The 27,563-nt window shown below is 49.4% G+C and overlaps 2 protein-coding genes across 5 annotated transcripts; both read left to right on the forward strand.

Moving 5' to 3' along the window:
- The first annotated feature begins 15,360 nt into the window (after nucleotides 1-15,360).
- PSMG3 (proteasome assembly chaperone 3) lies at nucleotides 15,361-18,557 on the forward strand. 3 transcript variants are annotated; one of them, XM_048063011.2, is made up of 3 exons: nucleotides 15,361-15,533; nucleotides 16,120-16,337; nucleotides 18,012-18,557. In XM_048063011.2, the coding sequence occupies exons 1-3, from the start codon at nucleotides 15,410-15,412 to the stop codon at nucleotides 18,162-18,164; spliced, it is 495 nt and encodes a 164-aa protein (XP_047918968.1). In that variant the 5' UTR covers nucleotides 15,361-15,409; the 3' UTR covers nucleotides 18,165-18,557. The 3 variants fall into 3 exon arrangements, with proteins under 3 accessions (XP_047918968.1, XP_013032215.1, XP_066833479.1); XM_013176761.3 differs by lacking the exon at nucleotides 15,361-15,533 and adding an exon at nucleotides 15,655-16,000; XM_066977378.1 differs by lacking the exon at nucleotides 15,361-15,533 and adding an exon at nucleotides 15,656-16,033.
- Nucleotides 18,558-19,634: 1,077 nt separating this feature from the next.
- On the forward strand, nucleotides 19,635-27,542 carry TMEM184A (transmembrane protein 184A). Of its 2 annotated transcripts, none has more exons than XM_013176758.3 (9): nucleotides 19,635-20,282; nucleotides 23,124-23,348; nucleotides 23,777-23,942; nucleotides 24,840-24,930; nucleotides 25,025-25,100; nucleotides 25,658-25,749; nucleotides 26,131-26,300; nucleotides 26,388-26,585; nucleotides 26,705-27,542. In XM_013176758.3, the coding sequence occupies exons 2-9, from the start codon at nucleotides 23,124-23,126 to the stop codon at nucleotides 26,953-26,955; spliced, it is 1,269 nt and encodes a 422-aa protein (XP_013032212.1). In that variant the 5' UTR covers nucleotides 19,635-20,282; the 3' UTR covers nucleotides 26,956-27,542. The 2 variants fall into 2 exon arrangements, with proteins under 2 accessions (XP_013032212.1, XP_013032211.1); XM_013176757.3 differs by lacking the exon at nucleotides 19,635-20,282 and adding an exon at nucleotides 20,335-20,537.
- The last annotated feature ends 21 nt before the right edge of the window (nucleotides 27,543-27,563 follow it).

Below are 27,563 nucleotides of genomic sequence, written 5' to 3' on the forward strand. Positions count from 1 at the left end.
TATAAGAGAGCACTTCTTAAACGTAACAGCTTCCTTCCTTGCCAGCAACATAGAACTCAATGTTTTCAACACATGTATAATACATTTTTAATGTAAACAGCGGGAGGCATAATTCCAGCATAGGAAGTGAAATAGAGAAATTGTTCAGGAAGGGAGCTGGGGAAATTGCTAACGTTGCACGCAGAACGAAACTTTCTCTAAATCCCATCTCTGTCTGTGGGGCATTACGGCATCAATGCTATTATCACCGCACGCCATGGACAGCTTATTGCTATTAATTATGTTAGCGAAATAAAGGATCCTTTCTGGCTGGACCGGGTGGACGATGTTAAGCCGTGCTGGAAAAGCTGGATAAACCTCATTAAGGAGAATTTGGCACCGGGAGAGAGAACACTGCAGCTCTCACCAAGTTCGGGATGTTTCGGAGGAAATAACGGCCCCCAATAATGGAGATCTCAGCAGCCAGGACATCACTGGGCACCCTTCACCCTGCAGCCCACTGGGCACAGGGGAGGGGGGTCTGCCCAGGAAGGGACCATCCCCTCATCCTGCCACCTCCTCAGCCACCAGCTGTAATGGGAGGTGCATTGCAACTCTAATCCTGGGGTTACGAGCTCTGTCCCTTCGTTTCGGGGCTCCTCGGTTAAACAGAATGTGGGGAAAGGGCTGTGGCCCCTAGCATGCACCCAAGGGGGTGGCAGGTCCCTGGGGAGCTGCTGCTCCCAGGGGGTGGCACGCCGTGGGGACGGCCGGGTTGCGCATCCTCCTGGCTCCCACTCCGTCTCGTGTTTGCTCTGAAGACGCAGGTGATGGATGAAGGAGCAGGTTTATTATGCATGCAGACAAGAGCGATCAGGGAGGGATGGCAAGGACGTTTTGGGGACAAGGCCGGAATTCAAAATAATTTAGACTAGTTGGAGGAAAGGGCCCCAAATCCAGAGGTGAAATGCAAACTGGGGACAGCAGCAAGGTGCTGCATTTCAGCAGGAGGCACGGAGTGCTCAGATCCAGGCGGGGATGAACGGAGGAACGGCCTTTCATCCGGAAGGGAGCTGGGAGAGCAGCAGGTGCAGGGCAGTGGTGCCGTTACGAAATGGGACGGAGTCAGGCAGCCCTGTGCCACATGAGGAATGGTCCCTTGCCGTACTTAGCCTAAGAAATACCAGAGGAGGGCTGTTAGCCTTGTCTCTCCCTCGGCTTAACTGCTAAGTCCTTAAGGCCTTTAACAGATAACCTTCGGGAGGAAGGGAACAGCCTGTTCCCCACGGCTGCGGCAGACAGGACAAGATGCCACGGGCTGGAACTGCAGGAAGGGCAAACCGGGTTAGACCCAGGGAGCTGTCCTACAGGGCTGCTGGAGCAGGTGCCCTGCGGGTGCTGGGGACTCTCCACTTGAGGGGCTTAATAGCAGCAGAGCTGCAAACTTTTATCTCCTATCAGTGCGTGGTCTTCCCTCCTTCTGCGGTGTCCACGGGGAATGCAGGAATTTCAGCCGTGCTCGGGGAGAGGAGCGGGTCTGGGTTCCCCCCAAAGCCTCTTCCCCAGCGCAGGAGAGGCAAGGCCAGCTCATTGCCCTGTGAATTAATGCAGCGCTGAATAATTGGGAAAAGATTTAAGTGATGCTATTTTCGAAGGCAATATTGAACGTAAATAGACATGGCCAGGTGCCAGCTTCAAAACATAACAGTTTCCAATGCAGCCAGGAGAGGCATTCAAAGAGTCTTTTGAAAAATCCATTAAGGCTCCATCAAAACAAGGAGCTTTTCATGATGACAGACACATAGGTGCCTCCTTCAGCTTGGCCATTGAAATACAAAAATCAGGCAGGTTTTCTCCTCGTTTTCCTTCACTCAGATTCATCCCCTCCAGGAAAAAAAATAAAATAAAATAAAAAATCATTAATTTATATATTTTTTTTTTGTTACGGGGAAGAAGGCAGCGCCGTTTCAAGTTTTAACAGATCTTCTATTGATCAGGCTTAAATTCGCTGCACGCTGCCTTCAGTCGAGCTCTCAGCCCCGCTGCACTGCTGCTGGCATGGAAGGGACTTAGCAGGCAAGCAGAGAGCTCAGCAGAGCACAACCCTCATCCGGCTCCAATATGCAGAAGCCTTTCAAGGCTGAAAAGCCCAAGCTTTTGCCTTTCCACCAGTAGGTCTCTGAACACCTCTGGGTCTTCATAATAGCAGCTTCTGCTTCATCATTTCAATTTCGGCATGAGTCACAGTTCCCCCCATGTACTACTTTTCTTTTCCTGCTCTGCCTAAGAGATAAGATTTCACAGTGTCCCAGAGCAGAGATTTGAGAAAATTCAGGCAATGGGTTCATGTCCTGGAAAAAAGAAAAAAAAAAAAAAAAAGAAAAAAAAAAGAAGGAAAAAAAAAGAAAAAAGAAAAAGAAAAAAAAGAAGAATCTCTTATCTACGACAAAAAGGGAAAAGGAAAGGGGAAAAATGGGTTTGTAATAAGGTTGTTAAGAGACTAAATCAGTGCTTCCTTAGGAAGTCTCTACAATGTAAAGTGCCAATTAATGTGCACATGATGTGAAATATGAATAGGCCAGGGTTTTGGCTCATCCCCCTGTACCAACCAAGTGAGGGGCTTGAGTCTACAACACAAGTAGCAATCTGAAGGGAGAAAAGGAAAGCCTTTCATCCCGATCGGGATGCGCCTCCAGCCATAGCAGGACAGAGGAAGAAGTACGAATTGAGAAATGCCAAGATCCGGAGAAGTGACCTGAGGGTACCCGTGGTCTGCCTTGGACATGTGCTGGATGAAAGCCCCCAGTCCTCACAACGTTTTTTCCCAGTCATGAATCCAACAACTGTTGCAAACTCATGCAGACAAGCACAGGCATCAGACTGACAATGCACAGCACACACTACAGCTGCGGACCCCCCGGCACTGGGTCACGCTCATCAACCACCCCTCCTGGTGCCTCTGGCACCAAGGTATTTTTAAATGGCTATTTTAGGAGACAGGACAAGGGGCAAGTTGTTGAGAAAACCACCAGAATTAGTCATTTGATTCTTCAGGAGATCTGCATGCTTGCAAGGGAGCTGGATGCTGGGACAGCAGGCTCTCGGCTGTGCCCTCAGACCGTCCCAGCCAAGACAGGATCAGTGCCCACGTCCTGCCTGGTTTTCGATGCTCTGGACCATGCCAGGCTGGTGCTGAGGCATTGAGGAGAAGCACCAGCCATTCCTGGTGTGCTCTGTACTTACAGCTGCAGTGCAATCAAATCCATCAGGCAGGAAGAGGAGTTCAGTTGGCGCTGCCGCGTCCCGGAGGAAAGCCGGGTTGACTCAATTAGAAGACGCGTACGAGTATTGATTAATGTCAAGTACACATTCTCTCTCTCTTAACTATGTGGTGCACTGGTAGCTTATTTGCCCCCTCCAGGTTGTTCTTAATTTCAAACCAACACGATCCTTGTTGTTCCAAACGTACAATACAAATTGACAATATAATGCGGTTTGTATTACCGCGGTCCCCACTGGCCTCTAATGAGTTACTAATTCAGCCATCTGATTTCCTCGTTTTATTTCCTTTGTGCTTGTGGGTTCCACACTCCCTGCAAATGTATTTCTTGTTGATGTTCCAAGCCAAGTCACCTCACAGCAGTAGGCCGCCCTACAGATTTTTCTTGTCTTTGGACTCCACCGTAAAGGTGGCCGTATCTCCTCCTGCAGGACACTTTCCTCATCCCCAGGGCAATCTGTGCCCCAGGTGTGGGGTGAAGGCAGGTTCCTGGTAGCCAACCCCTCCCCGTGTGCTGGGACAACTGGTTCGGAGCAGATAGCAGAGCCTGGAGCTCCCCACCTCAGTTTACCTACAAAACTCAGGCTGGCCCTATGCAGGGAATGGGTGTCGCAACCTCAGGTCTTCCAGGACAAAGGAAGCGTTAGACCCTCACCGAACACATCTGCCTACAGAGCTGTTTCTTCAAGTGGGAATTCTTCATCTCTGCCTGGGGAAATAAAGCCATTTGAGTACCTTGCTATAAAATTAAGAGCTAACCAGGCTCTCCCCCAGCTGAAAACAGAGACCTCGAGGCCCTGCAGCTCGGTCAGAGCAGCCAGGAAGGACCAGCTTTCTGTGCCAGCACTGTCAGTCTCCTCTCCAGGCAGTGCAATCCCAGAGCCCTGCCTCTCTCGTACTTGCAGCTTGTTGCATGGCACTGGCAAAATGCACTGGCTGCATTGAATAAGGCTGGGGACTCAGAGGTCCCATGATCTCACCAGAAGATATTAAAATTCTCCATCTTCCTCTTGCTTGATGAAGGAGGGATGAACCGTGCTTGGGCCAGTTGGAAATTAAACCGTTTCAAGTGTTTAATGTCTATTGCTCTCCTTGGGGATGACTCAGGATGTGAGCAACACAGTTCTGGTGGAATGGCACTGGAGAGGACAGCAGGGCCAGCACTTCGGCTCTCTATTTATGGGTATCATCAGAGAAGCTTTATTGGATACATATTTTGCAATCCTCTCCCTGGAGGGTCCAGCTGACTTTCGCAATATCTTTTTCTCTTGCTTTCAGTAGTTGATTTTATCTCTGTGCTTGTATATCTATGCATTACATGGAAGGGATTTGGGGAAGGCTCCCTCAAAGTACGGGGAACTGGCAGGTGATCCCCATTTGACATAGGAAGGGAACACGGAGCTCCAACCTTGGGTGCAAGGTCCGGAGCGGGTCTGTCCCTTCTGCCTGTCACCTCACCGTGCTTCCCTCCTCCAAAGGAGACCAGCGAAGTGCTTGCCTTGCACAAAGGCTACCTGCCAAGGCTGCTCGCTCTTCTGGTTGCCTGCCAAGATGTGCTGCTTCCCCCATTTCAGCCACCTCTCAAGGGCACCCAATGCCCTCCACAGGAAGTGCTGGGTTCCCTGGAGAGTGGGTTCTCCCCTCTCCAACAGGTGAGAGGTCTGAGGATTTCCTTCCAAATGGGGAAAAGGAAGCAATATCTGGAAAGTTTTTGCAAAGCCAGCACGTCCCGTGGGGAGTCTGGGTCAATCAAATGTTTTCTTTTGCTCTCTGTTTTCCCATGTAAGATAAAATGTGGATGAAAAATTGACACGAAGCGAAAATGACTGCAGCTTTGTTTGAAAAATCATCAAAGCAGAGCACTGTAAGCTGGAAGTTACTTTTGAAAAGGGAATGATCAAAACAATATGGCCTGATGTCTCAAAATAGCATTTCCAGCAAAAATTGCTTTGATGGCACTTTTTCCGAAAAGCTATTAATTGCACCTTCCCCAAAAGAACCGCTCTTGGTGACACCACGATATCATCCAGGCATTTTCTTGTATTTCCCCTTTAGGCAGTGGCGATGTGCATGGCCTCTCCTTCTCTCTTGCTGCGCTATGGGACATTTAGTCTTTTGTACAAAGGTCTTGTGATTATTGTTGGCCACAGACTTCCTAGACCCCTGCAGACTTCACAAGTATATCATGTTTGCCTGCAGTGGCAAGGGATTGGTCTTAGCTGACACAGATGTCCCCAAGACAGCAGTGATTTATCAGAAGCGCGGGCACGTGAGGGAGAGTGAGCCTGACATGAAGGGTGCGTTACGCGTTTTGGCCCATTCATATTCATAAATCCAACGTGCATCTGCTAGCTGAGGCACACGTATAGAGCAGATATTCGGATAGGACGGTGTGTGCTTCTGCAGTCGTCAGCATGGCATTGAGATGGCTGGCACGTAGTAGAAATATATATAGGAAATGATAGTTGGAGCATGATTGTGTGATCTCTGTTCGAGATAGTACATGCTGAACTCCGTCCACACGAGCAGGATGGTACAGACCTGAACGAGCATAATGAATGCCCTTCTTCATCATGCAGGTGTCACTTCTCCTGACTCAGATTCAATTACACTCGTGGAGCTGATTGCAGATTTCAGACTACTCTCGCATATCAAGAGCATATTCAATGTTCCGGGGACTCGATGAAACAAAATGTCAGCACGTGGTCTTCTTTACAGCCCCTGGGTCTTGTTCATCCCTGGTGGAGCTACATAAAGAACAAGCTTGGCCTATTTTGTCAGATGCAGGGGTATCTGTGGAATAGTATGTTCAATCTCTTATGTCAGGCCATCTATCTCTCCTCAGCAAAATGCATCTGTGATTACTTCTCCGTTTGCTGTTTTGTTTTTTAAATATAGAATTATACAGCAGCCCTCCAACAGAAGGAGGGGGGAATGAAAATGTTTCATTTAAAAGTTTATCTACTCGAAGCAAAGTTAGGGAGAGCACTGAGCATCTCAGGTGCTGGTTACCCTATAAATGAAAAATAATGAAGACAGGGAAGAGGGATATTAAATGAAGTGAATTCCTCAGGGATTCATATCTTGGCTCATATACAAGTCTGAGCTGCTGCAGGAGAGGAATGGGAAGGCTGGGCTGGGGGAGAGGAGACAGAAGAAGAGAGAAAACTTCAGTGGAGCCTGGGTAAGGTGAAAAATAGCTCCACCGACAAACCAGTCCAGGCTGGATTCACCCCACGTAACAGCAGCGATGGGTTTTTCCCTCAGAACCAAATGGCAAAGCAAGTTCAGTGGTAGAGCTTCACCACCCATGCAGGTGAGGTGTCAGGGTGGTTCCGTTTGCACAGAGATAGCTGTAAGGAAGACGGCATTCACACCGCTCCCTCTCCTCCAGGCAGGGATCCTGTCTCTGGGGACCACACGCTGCCTTTTGGCAGGCACAGCCCCCTTTGTAATTCACGGCAGGCTCCCATGACACTGTCCCTGGATGCTTTCTCTTGCCCATGCAGGACTGTGAGACCAGGACCGGTGCAAGAAACACCAAAGCCCCCCAGCAAGTCGCTCATCCGGTGGCTAAGACGGGTCCTGGCACATTTTTCTCTTAGCCCTGCTCTCTCCAGCTTCTCGGTGGGAGCTGGTGCTGTGGGAGCCATGTTGCATTGCTGTGTAGATAAGTAGAAATCTCCACTCAGAAGCTCTAGCTGGGCTTCCAAGTCAACAACGAATAAACTTTGGCGAAGAACGCCACGTTGTAATGCAGGTCCCAGCTGGCTTGGGGAACGTTGTTCTGTTGGAGACCATATTTCACGGTGTGTAACCGTGACAGGGTTTCCTGCAGCAGGCCAAACGTGGGAACATTTCTCACTCCTTGAAAGTTAATGTTTGTTCCTCAGCGCAGATTTAAAATTTAATTTAAAAAAAAAAAAAAAAAAAGGGCAAGAGAAGAAATGCTGATTAATGCTGCTCTTAATCATCAAGGCTTCCACTGGGGACCACCTGGTTCTGCTCGCCCAACCCATAACATGCACTACAGGACTGACAGTAGAAATATTCAGAGAGGAGAATATCATAAGAATGAGGCAAATTTGGGTCTCACTTGCTTGGGAGAAATTCTGTGACGTAAGTAGCCTTTCCATCTTTCTGTGACCGCAGAAGCTCAGCTTGGCCCAGTGCCTTCTTGGTATTGAACATTTTCCTGGCTTCTAATCTTTAGGACCTTTCCCCAGCAAGCGTTCCTTCAGGCTCCCATTTGTAATGTTTGCATGATATATCAGGAAACATCTAATCACAGTATGTCTAAAATGAGACATCAGTCCGCGGCATGGAGTCCTCTCTGGGAAATTATCTGCTGCGCTGCAGGCTGTGAAGGGGAGATCTGTTACCATTCAAGAGCTGCCCCATTCAAAAACTGCTGAAGCAAATAGCAAAAATTCTCTGAGTCAAGCCTGAACCAAAGCCCCAGCCAATATCAGGGAGCCCTATTCTGTCAGAAGAGCCTCTTTTCAGATAAAACTTTCATCCAAGGTTATCCGAACACTTGCAATCAAGTGGCATTTTGTGCTAACATTAATCCCGGTGTCCTGGCCACGATCCAGTTCGAGTAACAACATTCTGCCAACCTAGACTCCTCCAGAGGTTTCAGCAGGATGCAATTTTCATCTTCCTTGCTGTCTTCCATTTCGGGGCAGTTAATTCTGGACAGTGTGGAAGACTGACCATGTTCCACCTTGCAGCCGGCAGGATTACACCGATGGAGAAAGCGGACCTTGAAGTGAGTAGGAATTCTCTAGGAGCAAAATACTGCATGAAACAGTTTATTAGTAACAAATGGCTTTTAAAACACACTTGTACTTTTCTTTTATATTCTGGTATCAATTTCAAATATAGAGCTGGAATACCGCTGAGACCCCCGAGAAAGGTTATTGGCAATCCCAGCAATCAGAAAAGAGAATGTATTTTAAGTTGTAATCAATAGGCTTACGACACAAATGAAAGGGAGGTGTTACGTAAGGATTTTTTTCCACCGTAGAAAGCCCTGGCAGCCAGTTATTGCAGTGAGGAAGAGAAGTCATCCAGATGGACTCTCTGTCACACTAATGAAGCCGTCTCATAACTGTAACAGAGACCTCATGTATCTGCTGTGACACTTAGCAAATCCGGGCATGAATAAATAACCAAAGTCCAATTGAATTAACCTCCAACTGATCAGCACTACTGAACAAATTATCCTAAACCCCAAACGAGATTAGAAGGACTGGCACAAGCCAGAATCATGTGGTAGGAGTGCGAATTCAGTTTAACAAGTTTAAACCTAATCTCTCAGCGTTCTCTGATCTCAGGGTTTCAGGGCAAACTGGTTCCAAAATGCTCTTGGAAGCGACGGGAAAGGAAACTTGCATGAAGTCACGAGCAACAACACCAGCAACAGGCTGGAGTCCCCTGGAGAAACAGAAGTGAGGAGCAGAGAAAGACTGAAGCAGAGCATTTCTTGCAGACACATAAGAGAAAGTAGGAAATGACATTGATTTCCTTTTGGAATATTTAGACCTCATTTCCAAGATGAAATTTTAAAAGTTCACAGCATATCCCCTTTTCTTGATGATTACGTTTCTTGGACAGAAATAGAAAAGCATTTGTGAAATAAGGGACAATATTTTCCTCAGTGTATAACTGTATTTTTACTCCTCGGAGTATGTGTATACTGTATATCAAAGGCACAATTCCATTATTACAAACTTCAGTTTATAACTTAGGATGGTAATAACAAACAATTTCAATACTGATTTTTTTTTTAATGTTGGTTCATTTAATTTTAATGTTGATTCTTTATGTGGTCAGTTAAAATTATCTATTTAAACTTCAGCTTTAACAGACTTAACCTTTTACAGGTTTCTGAAATGTCAAATCTGCTTACAAGAGAAAATATTTATTCTGTCACTCTCTAGGGACACAAACAGACGCAGAAAATTCTACAAGTGTTATGAAAAGGAGATAACAAGGATCTGAAGCACTTCTAAATACAAATTTGTGCAGCATAATCACATGCCTCACAAAATCTTTTGAATCGCAATATTCTTCACTGATCCAATTCCAATATTTTGTCATAGCTACGTCCTTCAATATGGCTTCCAGTTTCTTAAAATCTCACATTTTTTTCAGAGACTGAATCAGGTCACCGTCAGTTGGTGGAGACTGGGATCTGAGAGCTTATACATCCCACCAAAGGGTGCCTGCCTCCATTCTTTTGCCTTGTCATGGTATGTCTTTATGCAGGTCTGACATTTAAGACCAAAAAATGTGTTATTCATTCTTTATGGTGATCTACAGCATAAATAATGTTTCTTTGTTTGTTTGTTTTGTGCTAAGTATTTTAATTTTGACTAGATGACAAAAAAATTTAATGAACTACAAAAGAGTTCACTCAGACACCAGGCATTTCCACCATCCCTGTCTTCAAAATCTGTAAAGAACTTAAAAATCAGATGGTCACCTAGTATCCAAGAGTATTTCCTAACACCCAGAATAATTTTGAATTTTTTGCATTACCAAGGCATAAAGCTACTCACTGCACCGGGAGATGCCTCAATATTTCCATATATTTAAGTTCTGCAAAATGAATACCTCCTGTAATTCTGAAACTTTTGTTACATGACCCTCAAAATCCAATCATGACTACTGCATACTTTGCTGTTATTTGTGCAGTATATGAACTAAAAGTAAATATTTATTCTAATTTTCCACTGCGTGCACTGACTGATATCTCCCGAAGTTAACAATAGCATTATGAGCTGCAAATGATGATGCATTGTCAAAGTTGAAAACATTTGGTTATATGCCTCTTATATTTTCAAATATTCCCAATGCAATTTCATAACTGTCTTGAACATAATGAGACAATGGATTTTTCCTCTTTCAACTGCGTAATAATGAACAACTATTAGAAACAATTTATTATTTCCAGAGTTTAAGGGATCAGTGGCCACAGAGAAAATATGCCCTTTTCAACCAAGTTTTTAATTGTTTTCTCACTTGAAAGAGGAGCTAATATATTACTGGCGGTGCACAAAGCATTTGTCTCATCAAGACACATCATTTTAACTATGGGTGAATTCTAGACAACGGCACTATTTAATTTGCTGTCACAATTAAGTGATTTATACAACCGACTATGCTATTAGTATTATACCCATAGTCTGATATTCTCTTGTTGCTTCTGCAAGAGTCATGTTGTTATTTTGTCTCCACACTTCTCAGCAACAAAGAGTGGGACGAATTTTGTTCTTAGAAGCTATGTTATTATTATTTTTACGATCCACTCCATTTGCATGCTGTCTTTCATTTGACAGACCACCGTGAGCAACTGAAAAACTCCTGCACGAACTGGAGTGAGCTTTATGACAATTACTGCTGTCTTTACTGATCCGTGGAAATAATTTCTTCAGCCATTCCAGTAATTCAAAGTTTCTGCTGCTCACAGAGTGGATCTGTTGATGGATGATACCATCCACAGGCACTGTCATGGTCATGATCAATGTAGGGCTGTTATTTGACAAATGAAAATTATGTAAACAGTACTCACACTCAATCTTGCAGCATGATGACTCGATCCGCTCTGTACCCCCTGGGTGCAGTGCCCAGTACAGGCAGCTGTTATCTCATGATAAATACTGTGGATGAAATTATTGTTAGCACCACCAAGACTGCAAGATGTAATCTTGAGCCTTTTAGGTAGCCGGAGCTCTTTAGGTAGTCTGGGGCTGTTCTGGATGTATTTCACACATTTCAAGAATGTCGTTTTCATTTCAGCAGCTGCTGAGGTCATTTCCAGATAATTTTTGCAAATAAATGTAGGATCCACTGGTTTTCAAGGTACTGACTATAAGAAAACAACTGCTGCTCCAGATTAAGCACCCAGGAAACTGTTTTCAGCAAAGTCCTTCTGTAGGTGTGACTTGCCTCACTTGTGCCAGGTTCTACAATCTCAGGAGTATCCCCTTTCTTAAATTCTCCCCCAGCACCAAGGAAGCCCATTTCTCATCCCAGTCTCATTGATCTCAAGCCCTCCTTCCCCACTCTGCACAGCAGCCCAGGAAACACAAATGACACAGCATAACAAAGACCTATAAGGCCTGGAGTACTATTTATAGCTTGCTAAATCTGGAAAAAAAAAATATGTAAAGAGCTCTAGTCAAATTGCTACCTAGATGTTTCCAGGCCCAGCCAGAGTGTGCTGGCTTATTGCCATGTTTCCAAATCCTACCCTGCACACTGAGCTTTTGCAGGAGAATACGCTGATGTTCGCATATGGGAAGTTACTATTTACACAGACATCAATGAACAGTCCCATATTGTTTTCTTACTAAGTTGAAAATGCTAGGAAAAAAGACAAAAGGATGACCTGACAGTCTAAGGCATGCAACCACATACAGCAATTCAGATGTGTAGCTGACTGCAGTCTAAGGACTACACAGAAAAGAAATAATTAGTTTTTTGAGCTTTATGTTTTTGTTGTTGTTGTTTTGTTAGAAGATTGTGGTGGTGTGGTTGGTTTTTGTGTTTTTTTTTTTTTCAGGCTGAATTCTTCACTAAGAAAAAAAAAAGGAAAAAAGCTTAATCAATCAACAGGTAAATAGCTTAGAGGGCTTCTGCAATGCCTGATTGATTGGCTTAGCCTTCCTCTTACTTATGCAACAAATGAATGAAATAGGAGATGTCCCACACAATGGGAGCTGTGTAGAAAATTTAAGGACAAAGCAAATAACCTGGCCTGGTCTCTCAGAATAAGAAATGATACTGAAACTCTGAAAGTGCTGTTCAGCTGTCACCTAAACCCGGACATGTCCAAACTCAGATTTTAACCTCAGGTTTCCCTGCAAACCTGATGTCCTGTTTCAGTCCACGTGCACAAGCTGTTTACTTTGGGTCATGTTTAGGAGGCACATACCTGTGTCACGTGTAAGCTTGACTGGGGTTTAGAAACCAGGAAATACAACAGCCAGCTTCAGCCCTGGCAGGCTTGACTCCTAGCTGTAGGTAGCCAGGTTCTAAGGTGTGCTTCTGCTTCACATCAAAGCATGACGGCCTCTCCCAACTGGCTGCAGAGATATCCAGACAAGATAAAAAGGCTTCTGATACTAAAGCTGGTCTTCAAGAACAGCACCAAACGTGCTCCTCCACTTTCCCTAGGCTCTCGTTTCAGTGGTATTTTCTGGACATGGACACAGCCTCTGTCAGACTCCATTTAAATGCAGTGGGAACTGCTTGAAAAAGCCAGGAGGTGGATTTCTGTCATCCCTCTTACCCCTTTGACACAACCGCCCCAAAGAGGGAGCAGTGACATGCAGGCACATAACCCTCCACCACTCACACCCTCCCGACCTTGCTGTGATGCTGATACGGTGAAGAGGAGCACTCTGATATTGCCTGGCCAGACAAGAGCCCTTAACAGCAGCTCTGCTTCACGTACCTGATTGATAACAAGGGTCAGAATAATTCCCAAGCAGCTCCTGCATCAGGGAGCAAACTAATTCCTTTCCTCTCTCCTTGGATGCGCAGAGCAGAGCCCAGCTGAACCTGAGGTTCCAGCTCACAGTCTATATTCTGCATCATAAAAGATACAAGAGAGAAATCTAAACTAGAGAAGTAATAACCTGTAAACTAATAAACCAATCCAGCGCTTTGATAGCTAGGCACTCCCAAGAGCAGGGATTATTAATGGATGTCCTGAAACACTGTGTGTCTAGTTTTCAAGAGAAGTGGGAAACATTTCTAATGCTCTGTGGATCCTACGCATTTGTTCTATAAAATCACTTCAGATAAATGCAAAGATTATTATAAAAAGCAGACTGCTTCCAGTCTACACACAGGCACTTAAGCATTTTAAAAAGAAGAGTAGTAAGAGGTTGCTCAAATAAATAATAATAAAGATATAAAACTGCAGTATTATGAGTAGTTTTTCTTGTCGAAGTATTTGGCTGCACAGTCATTGATTTTCACTGGTAATTGAGATAGCGACATGCATGACTTATGTTTCTTCAGCAGTCAGTGCCTGGGAATGGAAGAAGAGATCCTGGAATCCTGCACAATCTCTGGCCAAGGACGTGATGGCTTCTCAGCTGCTGTCTCTCCCAATTCTTTATTTCCCTCGGACCGCAAAATGGGGTATATTAATAACCTCGTATGTCAAAAGAGAGTTTATGAAGCTAAATGCAATAATGTTTGCAATGTGATTAAGGATCTTCGGATGAAAAGTGCTATAGATAACCAGAGTGTAAGTACAGACACACATCTTTCTCAGCCAGAACGTGATGGGAAGCAGGCGGCGGTCAGGCGGGCAGACCCCACGGGAAGGGTCCCATTATCTACCAAGGTGTGCATTCTCAAATCCCCATGCCCTGCCTGAGTCAGACAAATAACAGTCAGACAAATAAAATCTCCTTAAAAGTAATCCATATATTTTTTAATGTATTTATTTTTTGTGATGAAAATTCAGGGCTCAGTTACCTCTTGCTGTCTGCTTCACGCGTTTGCTATATCCTACCTCATATCCATGCCAAAACATGATTTCCAATTAAATGAAACTGTTAAAAATAACTCTTTGCTCCAAAACTAATTAAAAACAGTGAAGTATGAGGGAGAGAGCTGTTTCCATGTAAGTTTGAACTACAGTGGACTGTCTTTGTCCTCCTGCCATGTGAAAAATAAAACGGAGTCTGGCAAGGATGGCAGGAAGAATCTGGTCCTTTGTGTTTCCTGAAGTAAAATTATTCTCCAGAGAAGGTAGAGCAGGAATAAACTTCTTTATGAGTCAGGAGGCCTTACTGACAAGAGCTGCTATTATCTCTGTCAAACAGGCAAAGCCTCAAGTGATTGTGGTAGGCAAGAAATAGGAATGCTGGTTTTTCGCAGTGCTGGAAAACAGACTATTTGCCAGACTGTGCAGAGTGCCAAAAAGGTATCAAGCCTCTCTTTTTGCGTTAACCACAATAACCTGCTCTATCAGAAGTTTTTTCCGTGGACCTCTGCTGCTCTCTAATGGTGCCTTAAAGCATTCTCAGCATAAAGTTTATGCGCTCTTCCTAGAATTTAGTTAAAAGTTTTGCTTAAACTTTTAATACAAAACAAAAATATGAGGTCCTGAAGAGTGATCGTCTGAAGAGGTAACCCAGCATTCAGGCTGTTTTTCCTGCAGCCATAGCTGGGATATTTTGTGTCTGGTTCTGGTATGAGGAATGGTAAAGAACAGCTAACAAGTAGAAATGAAAGTTTAGATGTATTTTAGATGCATTGTGCACAGCAAATGCAGAAGTCCAGAAAGTTGCAAATCTCCGAGAAAACCCAGTTTCCAGAGATTTGTATAAATCGGCCAAAATTGTTACTCATAAGTACTAGCAATTCAAAGGAGGAAAGGAGAAAAATCCTAATTAGCACTAAAATAACTGTATGGATGTAACAGAAATTAAATGTTTGTATGAATTGCTCATAGTATATAAATATCTTTTTGCATGCTTCACATACATGCCGTTATCTCCCATTATAGCACAGGTGGGCAGGAGCTACTTGCTCGAGCCATATGCATTTTGCTCAGGAACCAAGAGCAAAGGGGGCACGGGTTGAAGAGTATTTTAGTGGTGAAAACTATCCTGTTTGTCCCATCAGCAGTGAACCCAGGCGTCCCACTGGTGCCGGAGGAGGACAGGACCCAAGTGAAGGTGGCCGTGAGAGGATGGATAGCCCAAAACCAAAGGCTCTGTGACAGAATGCGTCCCCTTTGCTGAGCTGCCCTGCATGCCTCAACCACCCAGCACTACACAGCAACACCCAGCTGCTGGGCACAGACACACCGTGGGTAAAAACTGAAAGAAAAAAAATAATAATAATAAAATTAAAAAAATTTAGCGGCCTCCCTCCTGCCACCAGGTCAACCCCGTCCAGCCACACACGCAGGGCAGTCACGGACGGGCACACCCCACTCCCTTCTACATTTTCAGCCGCGATTTTCAGCGAAAAACGAGCAGAAAACACCCGAAGAGGGCTTGGAGAGGGGGGGGGAGCTGCCCGTGAGGGGAGCGAGGGGGGCGCTGCAGATGGCGCCGCCCTGAGCGGGCGGCCGGCTAATGGCGGCCCCGCGCTGAGGGGACGGCAGCGGCGATGGCGGCGGCCCTGCGCCATCTCCCCGCGCCGCGGGCGGCTGGAGGGAGGGGAAAGGCGCCGCTTCTGTCGTGGCTGGGCGGGCCCGGGCGGAGAACGGCGGCGGCAGCGAGGCCTGAGGAGGGTAGGGGCGGCGGAGCGGGGTCTGTGCTCAGGCTGAGCCCGGGGAGGGGTGAGGGGATGGCGGGCACCTCCCGCAGCGAGGGGCCTGTGGGGGCGCAGCTCCGCTCCCCTCTTCTCTGAGAGATGTGATGGGGGGGGCATCCTAAAAAAATACATAGTTTTGGGTAGTTATTGTCAGTGTTTTTGTCGCCTGCTTGCCTGCCCCCCCAGTGCTGAGGCCTGCAAGGTGCGGGGGTTTGGGGGTCTCCCCTTAATGGCAGTAACGGTGAGGTACGGCCGGTTCTGCTTCGTGCTGCGCTCGGTAGGAACAGGTCCAGTCATCGTTAAACCGCAAGTAGTGTGAAAACCTATAAACAGCAACTTGTCCGTGTGGGCGCACTTGGATTTCAGCTTCCTGTGAGGCGCGTGTGGACGCTGGGTGTTGACAACTGTTCCTGTCCAGGCTCACCGCTTCGCCTACACCTCTGGGTGCTGTTATGCTCTGAAATCAACTTAACCTCGGTCTACCAAGTGAATGAAAGGATTTCGGCTTTTTATAGCCTGTGGTCCGTGTTTTTAATCTAATGTTATGTTATTGTTTTCTGCAGCAATGGCAGCAAATCCCATCGTGACGTCAAAGCAGCGAGAGGAAGTGGTACACGGGGTCCCCACGGAGGTGGTGTGCACGGCGTTCTCCAACTCCATTCTTGTGGTGGTAACGCAGTATGGCAAGCTGGGGACGCTCGTCTATGTGGACCCCAACACAATAGGCGACAACATTGGCAGGCCTTCGCTCACCACAAAAGTGCTACTGGGCAAGGATGAGGTAAGAACAGATGCACAGCACGCTGGCACCAAGGCAGAGGGGGAAATGTAGTAGGTGGGGCTGCACCAGTTGCCAGGGAGTTGATGAATCACTGTAGTTAAGCGGTGTTTGCATAGTGGTAAAATTAATGTAAAAATCTGTTCCGAAGGAAGAGGGGTTCATCAGAAAAATATGCACATTTATCTGTTCTTCAGCATAAGTTTAACTAACTGAGTGGTTTGGGGGTCTGGTATTTTGTATCCTACAGGATATAGGTTGCTTTGCAGTGTTTATGGCAGGTTTGATACAGCTGGTGTTGATTTAAAGGTTGCAAGATCAAACATATGGCCTTCGATAACCTTTTCTGGGTTTCAGTTCCAACAAATTTAACTTTTCAAGTCTCTTCTCTTCCCCCCAACCCCCACACATGCCAGCCCCATAATGGACTTTAGTTGCCCTCTCCCAAGTGTGCTTGCCAGCACCTGCCCTTGATAAAGTTTAATTTGTTTTGCTTCAACAAAATGAATTTTTATCGACTATTTCACAAAGCTGGAGAGAAAGCAGAAGGAAACGTATTTCGCAAAGCGTCAACTAGTCAAGCATTAAAACAAAAAGTTATAGAGCTACAAAATTATGAGGCTTTCCATCAGGACTGGAGCTGTCAAATATTACTTACTAGCCTAAACTAGAAAAACTCTAGCAACACAGGTTCCCAATTCTGTCTGCAGCTTCTCATTATGGAGTTCTCGTTCTTCAATAATAGCTGTCTCTCCTAGATGGGAGAACCTTTGTTTTGCTAGGTGTGACATCTGCTAATTCTGAACAGCACCACCTTCAATCTGTTTTTTGTCTTTTACTTTGGAGATGGGAAGTGCCTTTGTATACTTGGTTACATAGTATTTTTAAATAATTTTACCAACTTAATCAATCTAAACTTTAAGAAAAGGTTTTTTAGTTTGCTGGTTTCCTGCTTGTTATTCACATCCCCATTTGGGATGGTACATGCTTCCAACACACAATGATAGCTAAAATCAAGCAAGCTCAGCCTTTTAATAAATACATAACGATGGTGTCAATAAAACCTAGACAAGCTGGACATTGTTGTTCAAAAAAAAATCATTAAAATGATTATATCCCTTTTCTTTGCTTCGGCCTCACCATTTATTTCTGTTTTTCATTATTCTATTAAAATCAGAAATACATGTGTAAAACATGGCATGCAAAGACTGTGTATATAACACCACTTTGAGATCTCTAAGAATTGCAGAAAACAAGACAGCTTTCTTCTCTGTCTTTCTACAAGACAATAGCAGAAGAAAAGACTCTCCGCACCAGCTTTCCAGATTTTCCAAACTGGTGCAAAACTTAATTCAAGTGCAACTCCTGTTAAGTTGTTTTAGGGTGGGTTGAGCATCTGTCACTCTCAGGTCCAAACTCTTCCATTTTAAGATAGTTGGGAAAGTGCTTTCTAAAATGTCCTGTGCCATGGCTTGGCTTTGCTGACCAGCCAAGTTGCGTGTCTGTTTCTAATCATGCTGGAACTGTTCAGCAAACTGATGTTCAGTCTGAGTCCAGTATAGACAGGTTCTCTGTGTGCTCCACAAACGAGTCATTGCAAGACTCTTCCTCTCGTAACGCACGTATGAGGGCTCTCCCAGCTGTAAGAGTACACATCTGTATACCTTTGCTTTTCAGCCCCTCGTCCATGTTTGTGCCAAAAACCTGGTGGCGTTCGTGTCTCAGGAAGCTGGGAACAAACCTGTTCTTCTCGCCATGGCTTTAAAAGACAAGACCATGGAAGGAATACAAGCTCTACGGGAAGTGATCCGAAGTTGCCAAGTGTGGTGAAGTTGTACCATCTGGATTCAAGGAAATGATCTTGAGTCCATGACTCATCACCACTTTTTTAAAAGGACAAAAAATGAAAATGATGGAATGTCTTTGTGCTGGTTTTGGACATACTGAGGAATTTGATGAATTTTTCTCTACTGTGTAGAACGTTTGTGGGTTTTATTACTGTGACAGGTTTGCAGTCCATATAGTCAGTGATGAGACAAGCACAATTGTCTCGACATACAAGAGAAATTTTATTTTTATCACTTTGGGTGGGTTGTATATTTGGGAAACGTGGCTCTGCATGTGTGTCCTGAGGAGTGATAGATGCCAAGCTCTGTAGCTACAGTGTACCGCAAAGGGGAACACCCAGTGCAGAGTGAATAAAAGAAACATTGATGAATCTAATTTTATGTGTTTTCTTTCTTACTCTGTGAAAATCACTTCAATTGAAATACGAGCCTCGGTAACAAATCAGCAGCAGTTGCATAATAGGAAAGACTTTCTTGACTGTTTTTTTTAAGGAAATGACTCCTATATGACTGCTTTTGTCTGTATGTCAGGCCCTTCCTGATGTTTTCTGAACCCATTCTTTACTTTCAGTCAAATTTTAAAGAGGTAGATAATCACGCTGTTCAAAGTTTGTGAAAGCTGATGTCAGGATGGCAGAAAGGAACCCGAATTAGTGGTGAAAAAAAAGACAAAATATTGGCTGTTTACCTATCATGTGTTATCAGCGTTTTAGAGAGGCACCATGTGCGTAGCTCTGGACCACCCGCAGCAAGCTGCCCCTTTTCTAAAGCACCTGTCAGAGGAGACGTGAGGTCAGAAGGACTTGTGGGGGTTACACAGCGGTGTGTCTGCCAAGTCCGTTGAAAAAAAGTGGTGTTACATGAAGTCATGTGAGTAAATGCAACACTTAATAGTCCAACTTTTGCTATTTGCCTGGAAAGCACGTTTGTTTTTACCTTTTCTTTGAACAATTAACACTAAGTAGTAAATTTTTAAGTAAGCTATTACACACTTTTGTCACTTATGAACTTGACTGAGTAGACAGAGGCCAGGTCTTGTATTTAAATTCTGGGCAGGAAAGACCTGTGTTGTGTTAGGAACCACTGATACTAGCACAGCCGTTCCCTGTGTAGATCCAGTTGCAGGATCATTTCTGTTGCTAAAAGATCCCCTAAAGGTAGAAAAGCAGAAAACGAACTTCAAAAGGACTCCCTCTGTGTAGTAAGGGTTATTTACAATATTTAAAGGATAATGAGAAATGAAAGGTTTTTTAAAAGTACATTCAAAAGCTGCAGGCTTGCAGCTGCCCTTGACAAGAAATTTCATCTAAAAATAGTTTTCCAAACTGTGCTTCCAAGAATCAAAGATTTGCATCTGTCAGAACTCCAAATTTTCTCTTTTACACTTTTTATGTTCTTGCTCCAGGAGGGCTGAGAGAGGCATGTGGAATTTGTTAATGCTGATCCTGGTTTGCTAATAGAGATTCTTTTCCATTACAAAATTCAGTGTATTTCCTGGTTCGTGGTACTCCTACGGTGTCTGTGGGTCCAGCAACTCGTGGAAAGTGTATGTTAATCAGCAAATTGAATGTAAATCACATCTTCCACTGTGGTGATAACGTCAGCACACCGCTGCTGTGCCCTGAAGACTTTGAGTGTCGCTACCTGAAAGCCAACCACAGGTTAACCACCGTAATTTCCTGGTTCTCTTTGCCACCAGGTCTGCACACAGTGGCAGGCAAAGAAAGGACGTGGCAATCTCTCCCATTTGATGCTCAGAGCCACAACAGACTTATCTGGCTGCCTTCCTACGGGTGATAAATCAGACCACGAGCAGTTGGCCCTTCGACTTTGCTCTCTTATCTGCAGTAAAGCTGGGGGAAGGCCTGCCCCCAAAAAACAGCCACGCGAGCCTGGCTGCTTGTACAACCAGATGTCTGCCTTTTAGTCATCGTTATCCTCCAGGAAAGATTAACTCCCAACTGCAAGGAGAACCGTCTTTGCTGCCCGGGCAGGCGGCACGGCGCTCACCCACAGCCACGGGCCGCTCGTGGGGCAGCAGCACCGGAGCCTTCCGTGTTTGCTTTCCGGGCGTGGGTGCCAAGTGGGGCGGACTGGAAAGGTACGTTTGGCAGCTTTTCCGCAGGAGGCAAAGCCCTACCTGCTGCTCCAGCCACCCTGGGGCCCAGGGAAGGGGCAGAGGGCTGGGACTGAGCCCCCCGGGGCTGGTGAGGGTGCGCGGGGCTGGCGAGGTGAGGGTGCCCAGCTGGGAAGGTGCCCGGAGGAGGAGTCTTGTGGTGGAGGAGGGCGCAGGGGATGCGGAGGCAGGTGCACGGCAGGAGGCAGCCGAGGCCGGCTCCCGGAGGAGCCCCGCAGGGTGAGTGGGGCCCTGGGATCGGGAGGGGGGTCCTGGTGGGCTGCTGGGGGTCCCGGTGGGCTGCTGGGGCTCCCCCAGCGGAGCAGAGGCTGCCCCAGCCATCGTCCCCCAGCACCTGTGGGTGCAGGTGGCAGGGAAGAGCCTGCAGCAGGAGCCCTGTGCGTGCATCACACACTGCTCCGGGTGGGCTTTGAGGAAGGCTCGGTGCTGCTCTGCCTTATTTATGGGCACGTGCTGGAGGTATTGCTCCTGGCGGGGGCCGCGGGGGCTTCTGCTCCCTTCCTGGCTGTCCCTGCCCCACAGGGCTGCCGCCAGGGTGGTGTTTGCGTTCTGCAAGGCGTCCCGGCTGCAGGCAGCTGGGGAAGGATCCAGCAGCCTGTCGTGCGAGGGGGATCCCGGACAACAAGATCCTGCAGGTGGTCTGCCCCAAGAAAGGTGTCACTGCCTGTTGTGGGTTTTTTTTGGCTCAGCACTCCCTCAGCATCCCCAAATCGCAGGGGGGCTGTGCAGGGCAGGTGTCTGCGTCTGAGCACAGCCCGGCTGGACGCGGCACTAGCGCCGTCCCGTTGAGCTGAGTTTTGGAGCTGGAATTACCCTCGCACCTCCTGGCTGCCTTTGTTTTGGAAGCAAACGGGCCCTCGGCTGCATTGAATTGCCCGGCTACCTTGCACGGCCGGGATCTGATTACCAGGAGCTGGGAGCCCTGGCTCCGAGTGGCACGGAGGCTTTTGTTTTTAATGACTTGCTCCGACGTGCTAAGAGTTTTACAACACGGGAGAGCCTGCCAAGGCCGGCTGCTGGTGCCGTGGTGCTTGCTCCGCAGCCGGGCTGTGAAAGCTAATAGGAGGCAGCATGGCCTGGGCCCAGCATCCGCGGCACAGCGCCGGGCTGAGAACAGAATAAATGGGTCTAGCGATCAGGAAGGGAGCCGGATCGTGCCCTGCCCAAGCACAAAGCTTGGGCAGAGGGTAAGCACTGCCAAACCTGTCGCAGGGCATCCCCAAAAAGCACGGGGGACTGCAGGGAAGGGGGCCCAGCTCATCTCTCTCCCTCCTCCCTACGCCTCCAGCTCTCCCCGGCCTCCAGTTAATGTTTACAAGGCAGGTCCGCTCTGTCCAAAGAACAGATCCCTCCCCGGGATCCTGCTTCCTGCTGGCCGGGGCAGGGTCACCACGGCTGCACGGAGCAAAAAACCCCGGCTCCCGCCGCCTCCGTGAGCCGTCGGCCGGCCGCCCCGCCGCAGGTACGCCGGGACGAGCCCTTGGGACCTCGCCAGCCCGCGGCCACCCAGCCCGCCCCGAGCATCTCCGCTTACAGGCGGCGGGAGGTATTTTTAGGGCTGTTGATCTGACACCAGCTGGGTTTCCTCTCCTACCAGCTTGGGGTTCGGGGAGAGGGCGAGCCAGGCGAGCTCCGGCTTTGGGTTGGTTTTTGTGTTTTAAGTGGATCGAGGTCATTCCCTAGCAGGCTTATCGAGAGCAGATATTTTCCTGCCTCTCGCCAGTCCGTGCTTACAGGTTTTCCTCTGGGTGATAGTTACCGAGCAGCTAAAATCTTTGTTTATTACCAGCACGCCGAGGAGTGCCTGTGTTGGTAGAGCTCCGCTCGCTGCTGTTTTTTAAACCGCTATTGTTATACTTGGGGAAAAAGCAGCTTTCCATAGATTAGCACAAAGAGAGGCCAAACACGACAGTTTGTGCATCTGTTGGCCTTGAGATATGATGCTGCCCTATAAATAAAAGCGTATTATTAGGTTGGTCCTTGCTGTTTGGAGCTGCAGGGTACACAGCGCCCTGCGTGTCCCGGCCACCCTCTGTGCTGGGAGTGCTTGGGGCGAGCGGCTTCGGGGAGGGCAGAGCTGCCCACGAGGATGCTGTGAGGATGCAGGAGTGCTCCCACATCCCCGAAACTCCACCAGGACCCCCAAGATCCCAAAAAGAATGAGGCTTGCTCCCTGGCTGAACGTCAAGTGATGGCGATGCCAAATGTCCAGCCCCTTGGTAAACCCTGGGGTTTGCCCCTAGCATGTCACTCATGAGGAAAGGAGACAAATTTCAGGGGGGGGGGGAATGACACCACAAGGGTCTTGGTGTTCTCCGGACTCCCAGGGAGGTGATGATGTGCATGCACTGTCTGCAGGGATGTCAGGGGCCTGATGGCTTCTTGTTAAGGGGCTGAATGGGGGTAATTTTAAGCCTTAAGTCTCTGGCGCCTGGTGAAAAAAGGTCCTGAGCCACAAGTGTGCTCCCAGGAGCACAAACATGGGCAGATCTTTCCCTGAGGAAACCAGAAGGAGCAAGGCAGGTGGGGAAAAGCAGACATTTCAGGGGACACAGGGAGCGGAGACACCCCCTTGGAGACACAAGGGTCCGCTCTTGAAGGACGTTTGCGTTGTCCTGCTGGAAGCAGCCCTGGCCACGGTGAATCGGCTGGCTTGGGTGAGGGACCTGCTGGAAAAGGCCTGGGGAGGAGAAAAACTCACAGGCAGTTTGCCCACGCTGCGTGGGCCGGGAAACCTGCTGGGACCTTCCCCCTCCCCAGCTTACCTCCATCCTGCACCACTCCCCGTGCCTCTCCCTCCCGCAGATGAGTAATGCCACCCGGGCCGTGCCCTCTCCCACGCCACCCGGCTCCCCAGGGCCCAGCACGGTGACCAGGCTGGCCTCGGCCACCCCTTCCCCAGCCCTCGCCATGCTGATGACCGCCCACAACGACTCCCAGGACGGCCAGCAGCTCTTCCTGACCACCACGGCAGCACAGGTCATCTCCGGCATCTTCGTCTGGTCGGCGCTCATCATCACCTTCCACCAGGTACGGGCGGGACGGAGCCGCGGCTCTGCGGTAACGCTGGGGCAAAGCTATCGACTGGCACCAAGCTCGCTGCAAACCATCGCCCCGGGTGGGTATTTCCTCCTGGGGCTGCAGGGGATATCTCTGCCTCGGGAGCGTGGACTTTGCCCGCGTGCTGCTGGAGCTGGGAGAGGCGCAGGGCATCAGCAGCGCCCGCAGGCAGCTCCCAGCGGGGAGCTCCAGCACGTGTCTCCTCCAGCGCCACAGGCCTGCGCCTTTGGGGCACGCAGCCTTGCAGCACCCCGCCAGCGGGCACGTTTTGGGGTGCTGCTGCTGATTTTAGATCCGTGCTGCTGGGGGCTGCCCTGGGGTGAGCCACTGCTTCTGAGAGCCAGCTTCAGCTCAGGCTCTGCCATCGCTGCGTGCAACGGGCACGCTCTCCTCTGCAGATCTACACGCACCTCCGGAACTACACCGTCCCCAAGGAGCAGCGCTACATCATCCGCATCCTCTTCATCGTGCCCATCTACGCCTTCGACTCCTGGCTCAGCCTCCTCCTCCTCGGCAGCCACCAGTACTACGTCTACTTCGACTCGGTGCGCGACTGCTACGAAGGTGAGCGCAGGGCAGCCACCTTGGCAGGGATGCTGACGGCAAAGCAGGACTCTCCTCCCCCTGACCCACGTCTCTGGAGCAGCCTGGGTTGCATGCAGTGCCAGATCTCCACCGTTTTCACTTCCGACTCTCCTTCCTCCACGTGGAGGTTTCCCCCTTCCTTCCCCATCAGCAGCAGGGAGAGAGAGGCGGCCCACGGGCAGACACCTGCAGGCTCAGAGGGAGCCCAGCATCTGGTCATGTTCCCAGGAAGGGTTTTCTGGCTGCCTTTGAGGTAGCAATGCAGTTTTTCTAAAGGTACACTTACCTAAGAAACTGGGGAGTCGGGATGTTTTGAGGTGCAAGGGGAACTGTTGAGAGCTGAGGTTGCCGTTGCACCGGGTTGCTTCCCCCCAGGGCACGTGTAATACTTCAGGTTTGGAGCAAGAGAGCGTGAAACAAAAAGTGGTGGGGCTGTCCAAGAAAACTGTGCAGGGTCTGCTCCTTGCTGCCCACCAGCTTCTTGTGCTACCCCTTGGCATTGCTGAGGTCCTTCCATGAAGGGCTCTGGCCATTGCAAGGCTCCTGGGCTTGTCTGGGTGCGCACAAGGGCCGGCTCTTTGGGCACTGCTGGGACACACAAGTGCCACCACGTGCTCTGCGTGCAGGGGCTGTGTGTACACAGCAGAGCTCCTGCGTCTGCAGCAAAACACACTTACCCTGTACACGTGGCACGGCGCATCTGGCTCAGATGGATTTGGCCTGCTGGTGGCCTCCCACCTACCTGGACCGGAGTCCCAAACCCTGGTGCTGTGCCGGGGTGGATGAGAGGACGTCTGAGCAGGGAGGGATGGGAAATGTAAGAACCCCCTGCACCTCCACCAGCCCTGCTGATCGTGCCTGCCCTTGCCTTGCCAGCTTTCGTGATTTACAGCTTCCTAAGCCTGTGCTTTGAGTACCTCGGTGGGGAGAGCACCATCATGACGGAGATCCGAGGGAAGCCCATTGCGTAAGTGGTGGCGCACCACGAGCTCCTCAGCCTTTCCTCACCCACTTCCCCCATCCAGCTACCCCAACGGCATCTCCTCGGCTTCTACTTCCAGGTCCAGCTGCTTCTACGGGACCTGCTGCCTTCAGGGCATGTCCTACTCCATCGGGTTCCTGCGCTTCTGCAAGCAGGTGGGCACCCGGCGGGGGGCATCGCCTCCGCTCCCCTCCGCAGCAAGGGACGAGGGCTCTCCTGGCTGCGTCTCAGTGGGTTCCTTACCCAAGGAGAAATCTTACCCGAGATGCTCATTTTTTTTCCTCCGAGGGAGCAGCTCTGCCGGCACCTGGCCAGCAGCAGAGCGCAGCGCTCACTGTCCTTGCCTCTGACTCACTGCTGAGTCAGGGTCTCCTCCCACTGCAGAGCTGAGATTTTTATCTCTGTCCAGTCCCAGGTTAGCTGGACGGCTCCCTCACTGCCCAGGGCTGCGCTGCAGGGATAAATCCTGGCACTGGTCTGTCCCTGAGCCAGCCAGTCGTCTGCCTCGGCGTGGCTACGCTGCTGTTTGTGAGCGCTCGGGGGCACAGCCCTGCTCCCTCCTGTCTGCTGGTGCTGATCTCAGCCCGCAGCGCTGGTCGCTCCAGAGATGGAGAATTGCTCGCCCCTGTGTCCTGGGAGCAGGGGGCTTGGCTGTGGTGGGGCTGGGGGGGGCAGGATGGCCCTGAGTGCACGGTGTCTCTCCCTTGTGCAGGCCACGCTGCAGTTCTGCATCGTGAAACCTCTCATGGCCATCGTCACCATCATCCTGCAGGCGTTCGGGAAGTACCACGACGGGGACTTCAAGTGAGGATGCTGGGTGGGGCTGGGGAGGAGGCACCGGCCTCTGCTGGGGGAAGGGAACAGGCTGGGTCCCTGCCCCATCGCAGGGGACAGAGGGGACGGGGTGACCTGCCAGCCCTCCCCAGGCAGCAAGGCCACAAGGAGCCCAAAGCGCCCAGGAACGGAGACTCACTGACCACAGATGAGATGGGGATGAAACGCTCAGGGGCCATCATACAGTCACACAAGAGAGAGAAAGCGTCAGCAGCCCCTGCTCCCCCACTTCCCATTCTCCTTCCCCAGCTGGGCTGCCCTCCATGGCAAAGCACCTCCCACCCCCTGCTCCCCTTCTTCCCCCTGTGCCTCTGGCTGCGCTCGCTGCAGCAGCCTGCTCTCTCCCCGCAGTGTCCGAAGCGGCTACCTCTACATCACCATCATCTACAACTTCTCCGTCAGCCTGGCGCTTTACGCCCTCTTCCTCTTCTACTTCGCCACCATGGACCTGCTGCGCCCCTTTGAGCCGGTCCTCAAGTTCATCACCATCAAGGCCGTCATCTTCCTCTCCTTCTGGCAAGGTGGGTCCCCCACCCTCCTCCTCTCGCAGCACCACGCAGCCCAGGGGTGCGGGACCAGAGCTGATCCCTCTCCCTTCCCCTGCGCAGGGACGCTGCTGGCAATCCTGGAGAAATGCGGGGTGATCCCCGAAGTTCAGATCATAGACGGGAAGGAGGTGGGAGCTGGGACAGTGGCTGCTGGCTACCAGAACTTCATCATCTGCATTGAGATGCTCTTTGCTTCCATTGCCCTGCGCTACGCGTTTACCTGCCAGGTGTACAGGGAGAAGAAAGAAAACACAACAGGTAGCTCTTCCTCTCCTCTTCCTTCTTTCATCTAAGGAAAAGCGTCACTGCAGCCTCAGAGCACTCGGGCTGTTGCTCATCTGCTGTCCCATCACCCTCCTGCTCTCCCTGTTTTTCAGCAAACCTCGCCCCGATGCAGAGCATCTCGAGCGGGCTGAAGGAGACCATGAGCCCTCAGGACATCGTGCAGGATGCCATCCACAACTTCTCGCCCACGTACCAGCAGTACACCCAGCAGTCCATGCAGGAGGCAGAGCACAAAGCGCCGGGCGAGAACGGGCACGTGGCCTCCAAGGCGGAGGGAGCGAGCGGCAGAAAGAGCAAAAACATCGAGAAGAGAGTTCTGATCCTGTCGGACGACGAGCTGTAGGAGAAGTCAGAGGGGACAGTGACACCGGAGAGGCTTAAACCCATGGAAGGGGGACCGTCTGGAGGCTGAGACAACCTGGTCTGATCGGGGTGCTGAGAGGAGGAGAGAGAAGCCAGGAACTCTACTCAAAGGGCAGTCCCTTGAAGGGAAGATGCGATAACCCAGGGAAAGGTTAAATCAAACAGTGCCAGCTCCTGCCGTCCCGTCTCTGCTGGTGTTAGGGACCGGGCTCTTTGCTCTGTGGCTGAGCAGCCATGTGCTGAGCTTAGTGCTTTGCTGCCAGGGTTTGGGTGCCAGCCCCGTGCCCGTACCCTGGCTGGGGTCCCCAGCGAGCCGGGCACCCCGCCTGTGCCGTTGGACGGACTGGCTGCCCTCACCCTCCTCCCACCTGCAAGCAGCGCCCAGGCCTGAGAGAAATGCTTTTCTCAGCACGGTTCTGCTCTAGTTTTGCCTGATTTGGGTAAAAAATGATCTCAAGGGCCCCGTGGAGAAAAGCAGAGCAGGAAGGTGACTTCACTTCACCTCAAAACCCGGTAATGTTTGAAAGACATCATGCCTTATTTTTACATGTTTTCCTCTCTCCTCCCCCCCAAAAAAGCCTATGGAGT

Source organism: Anser cygnoides, chromosome 15 (assembly GCF_040182565.1).
Source record: "Anser cygnoides isolate HZ-2024a breed goose chromosome 15, Taihu_goose_T2T_genome, whole genome shotgun sequence".
NCBI classification, from domain to species: domain Eukaryota; kingdom Metazoa; phylum Chordata; class Aves; order Anseriformes; family Anatidae; genus Anser; species Anser cygnoides.

What these genes read in the sequence shown, in the direction of transcription:
- PSMG3 (XM_048063011.2), top strand. Translation starts at nt 15,410, where the DNA reads ATGGCGGCGGCCCTGCGCCATCTCCCCGCGCCGCGGGCGGCTGGAGGG. An exon ending in GGCAGCGAGGCCTGAGGAGG is followed by an intron (nt 15,534 to 16,119) that starts GTAGGGGCGGCG and finishes TGTTTTCTGCAG; the next exon opens with CAATGGCAGCAAATCCCATC. An exon ending in TGCTACTGGGCAAGGATGAG is followed by an intron (nt 16,338 to 18,011) that starts GTAAGAACAGAT and finishes TTTGCTTTTCAG; the next exon opens with CCCCTCGTCCATGTTTGTGC.
- TMEM184A (XM_013176758.3), top strand. Translation starts at nt 23,124, where the DNA reads ATGAGTAATGCCACCCGGGCCGTGCCCTCTCCCACGCCACCCGGCTCC. An exon ending in ATCCGAGGGAAGCCCATTGC is followed by an intron (nt 24,931 to 25,024) that starts GTAAGTGGTGGC and finishes TTCTACTTCCAG; the next exon opens with GTCCAGCTGCTTCTACGGGA. An exon ending in CTTCCTCTCCTTCTGGCAAG is followed by an intron (nt 26,301 to 26,387) that starts GTGGGTCCCCCA and finishes TCCCCTGCGCAG; the next exon opens with GGACGCTGCTGGCAATCCTG.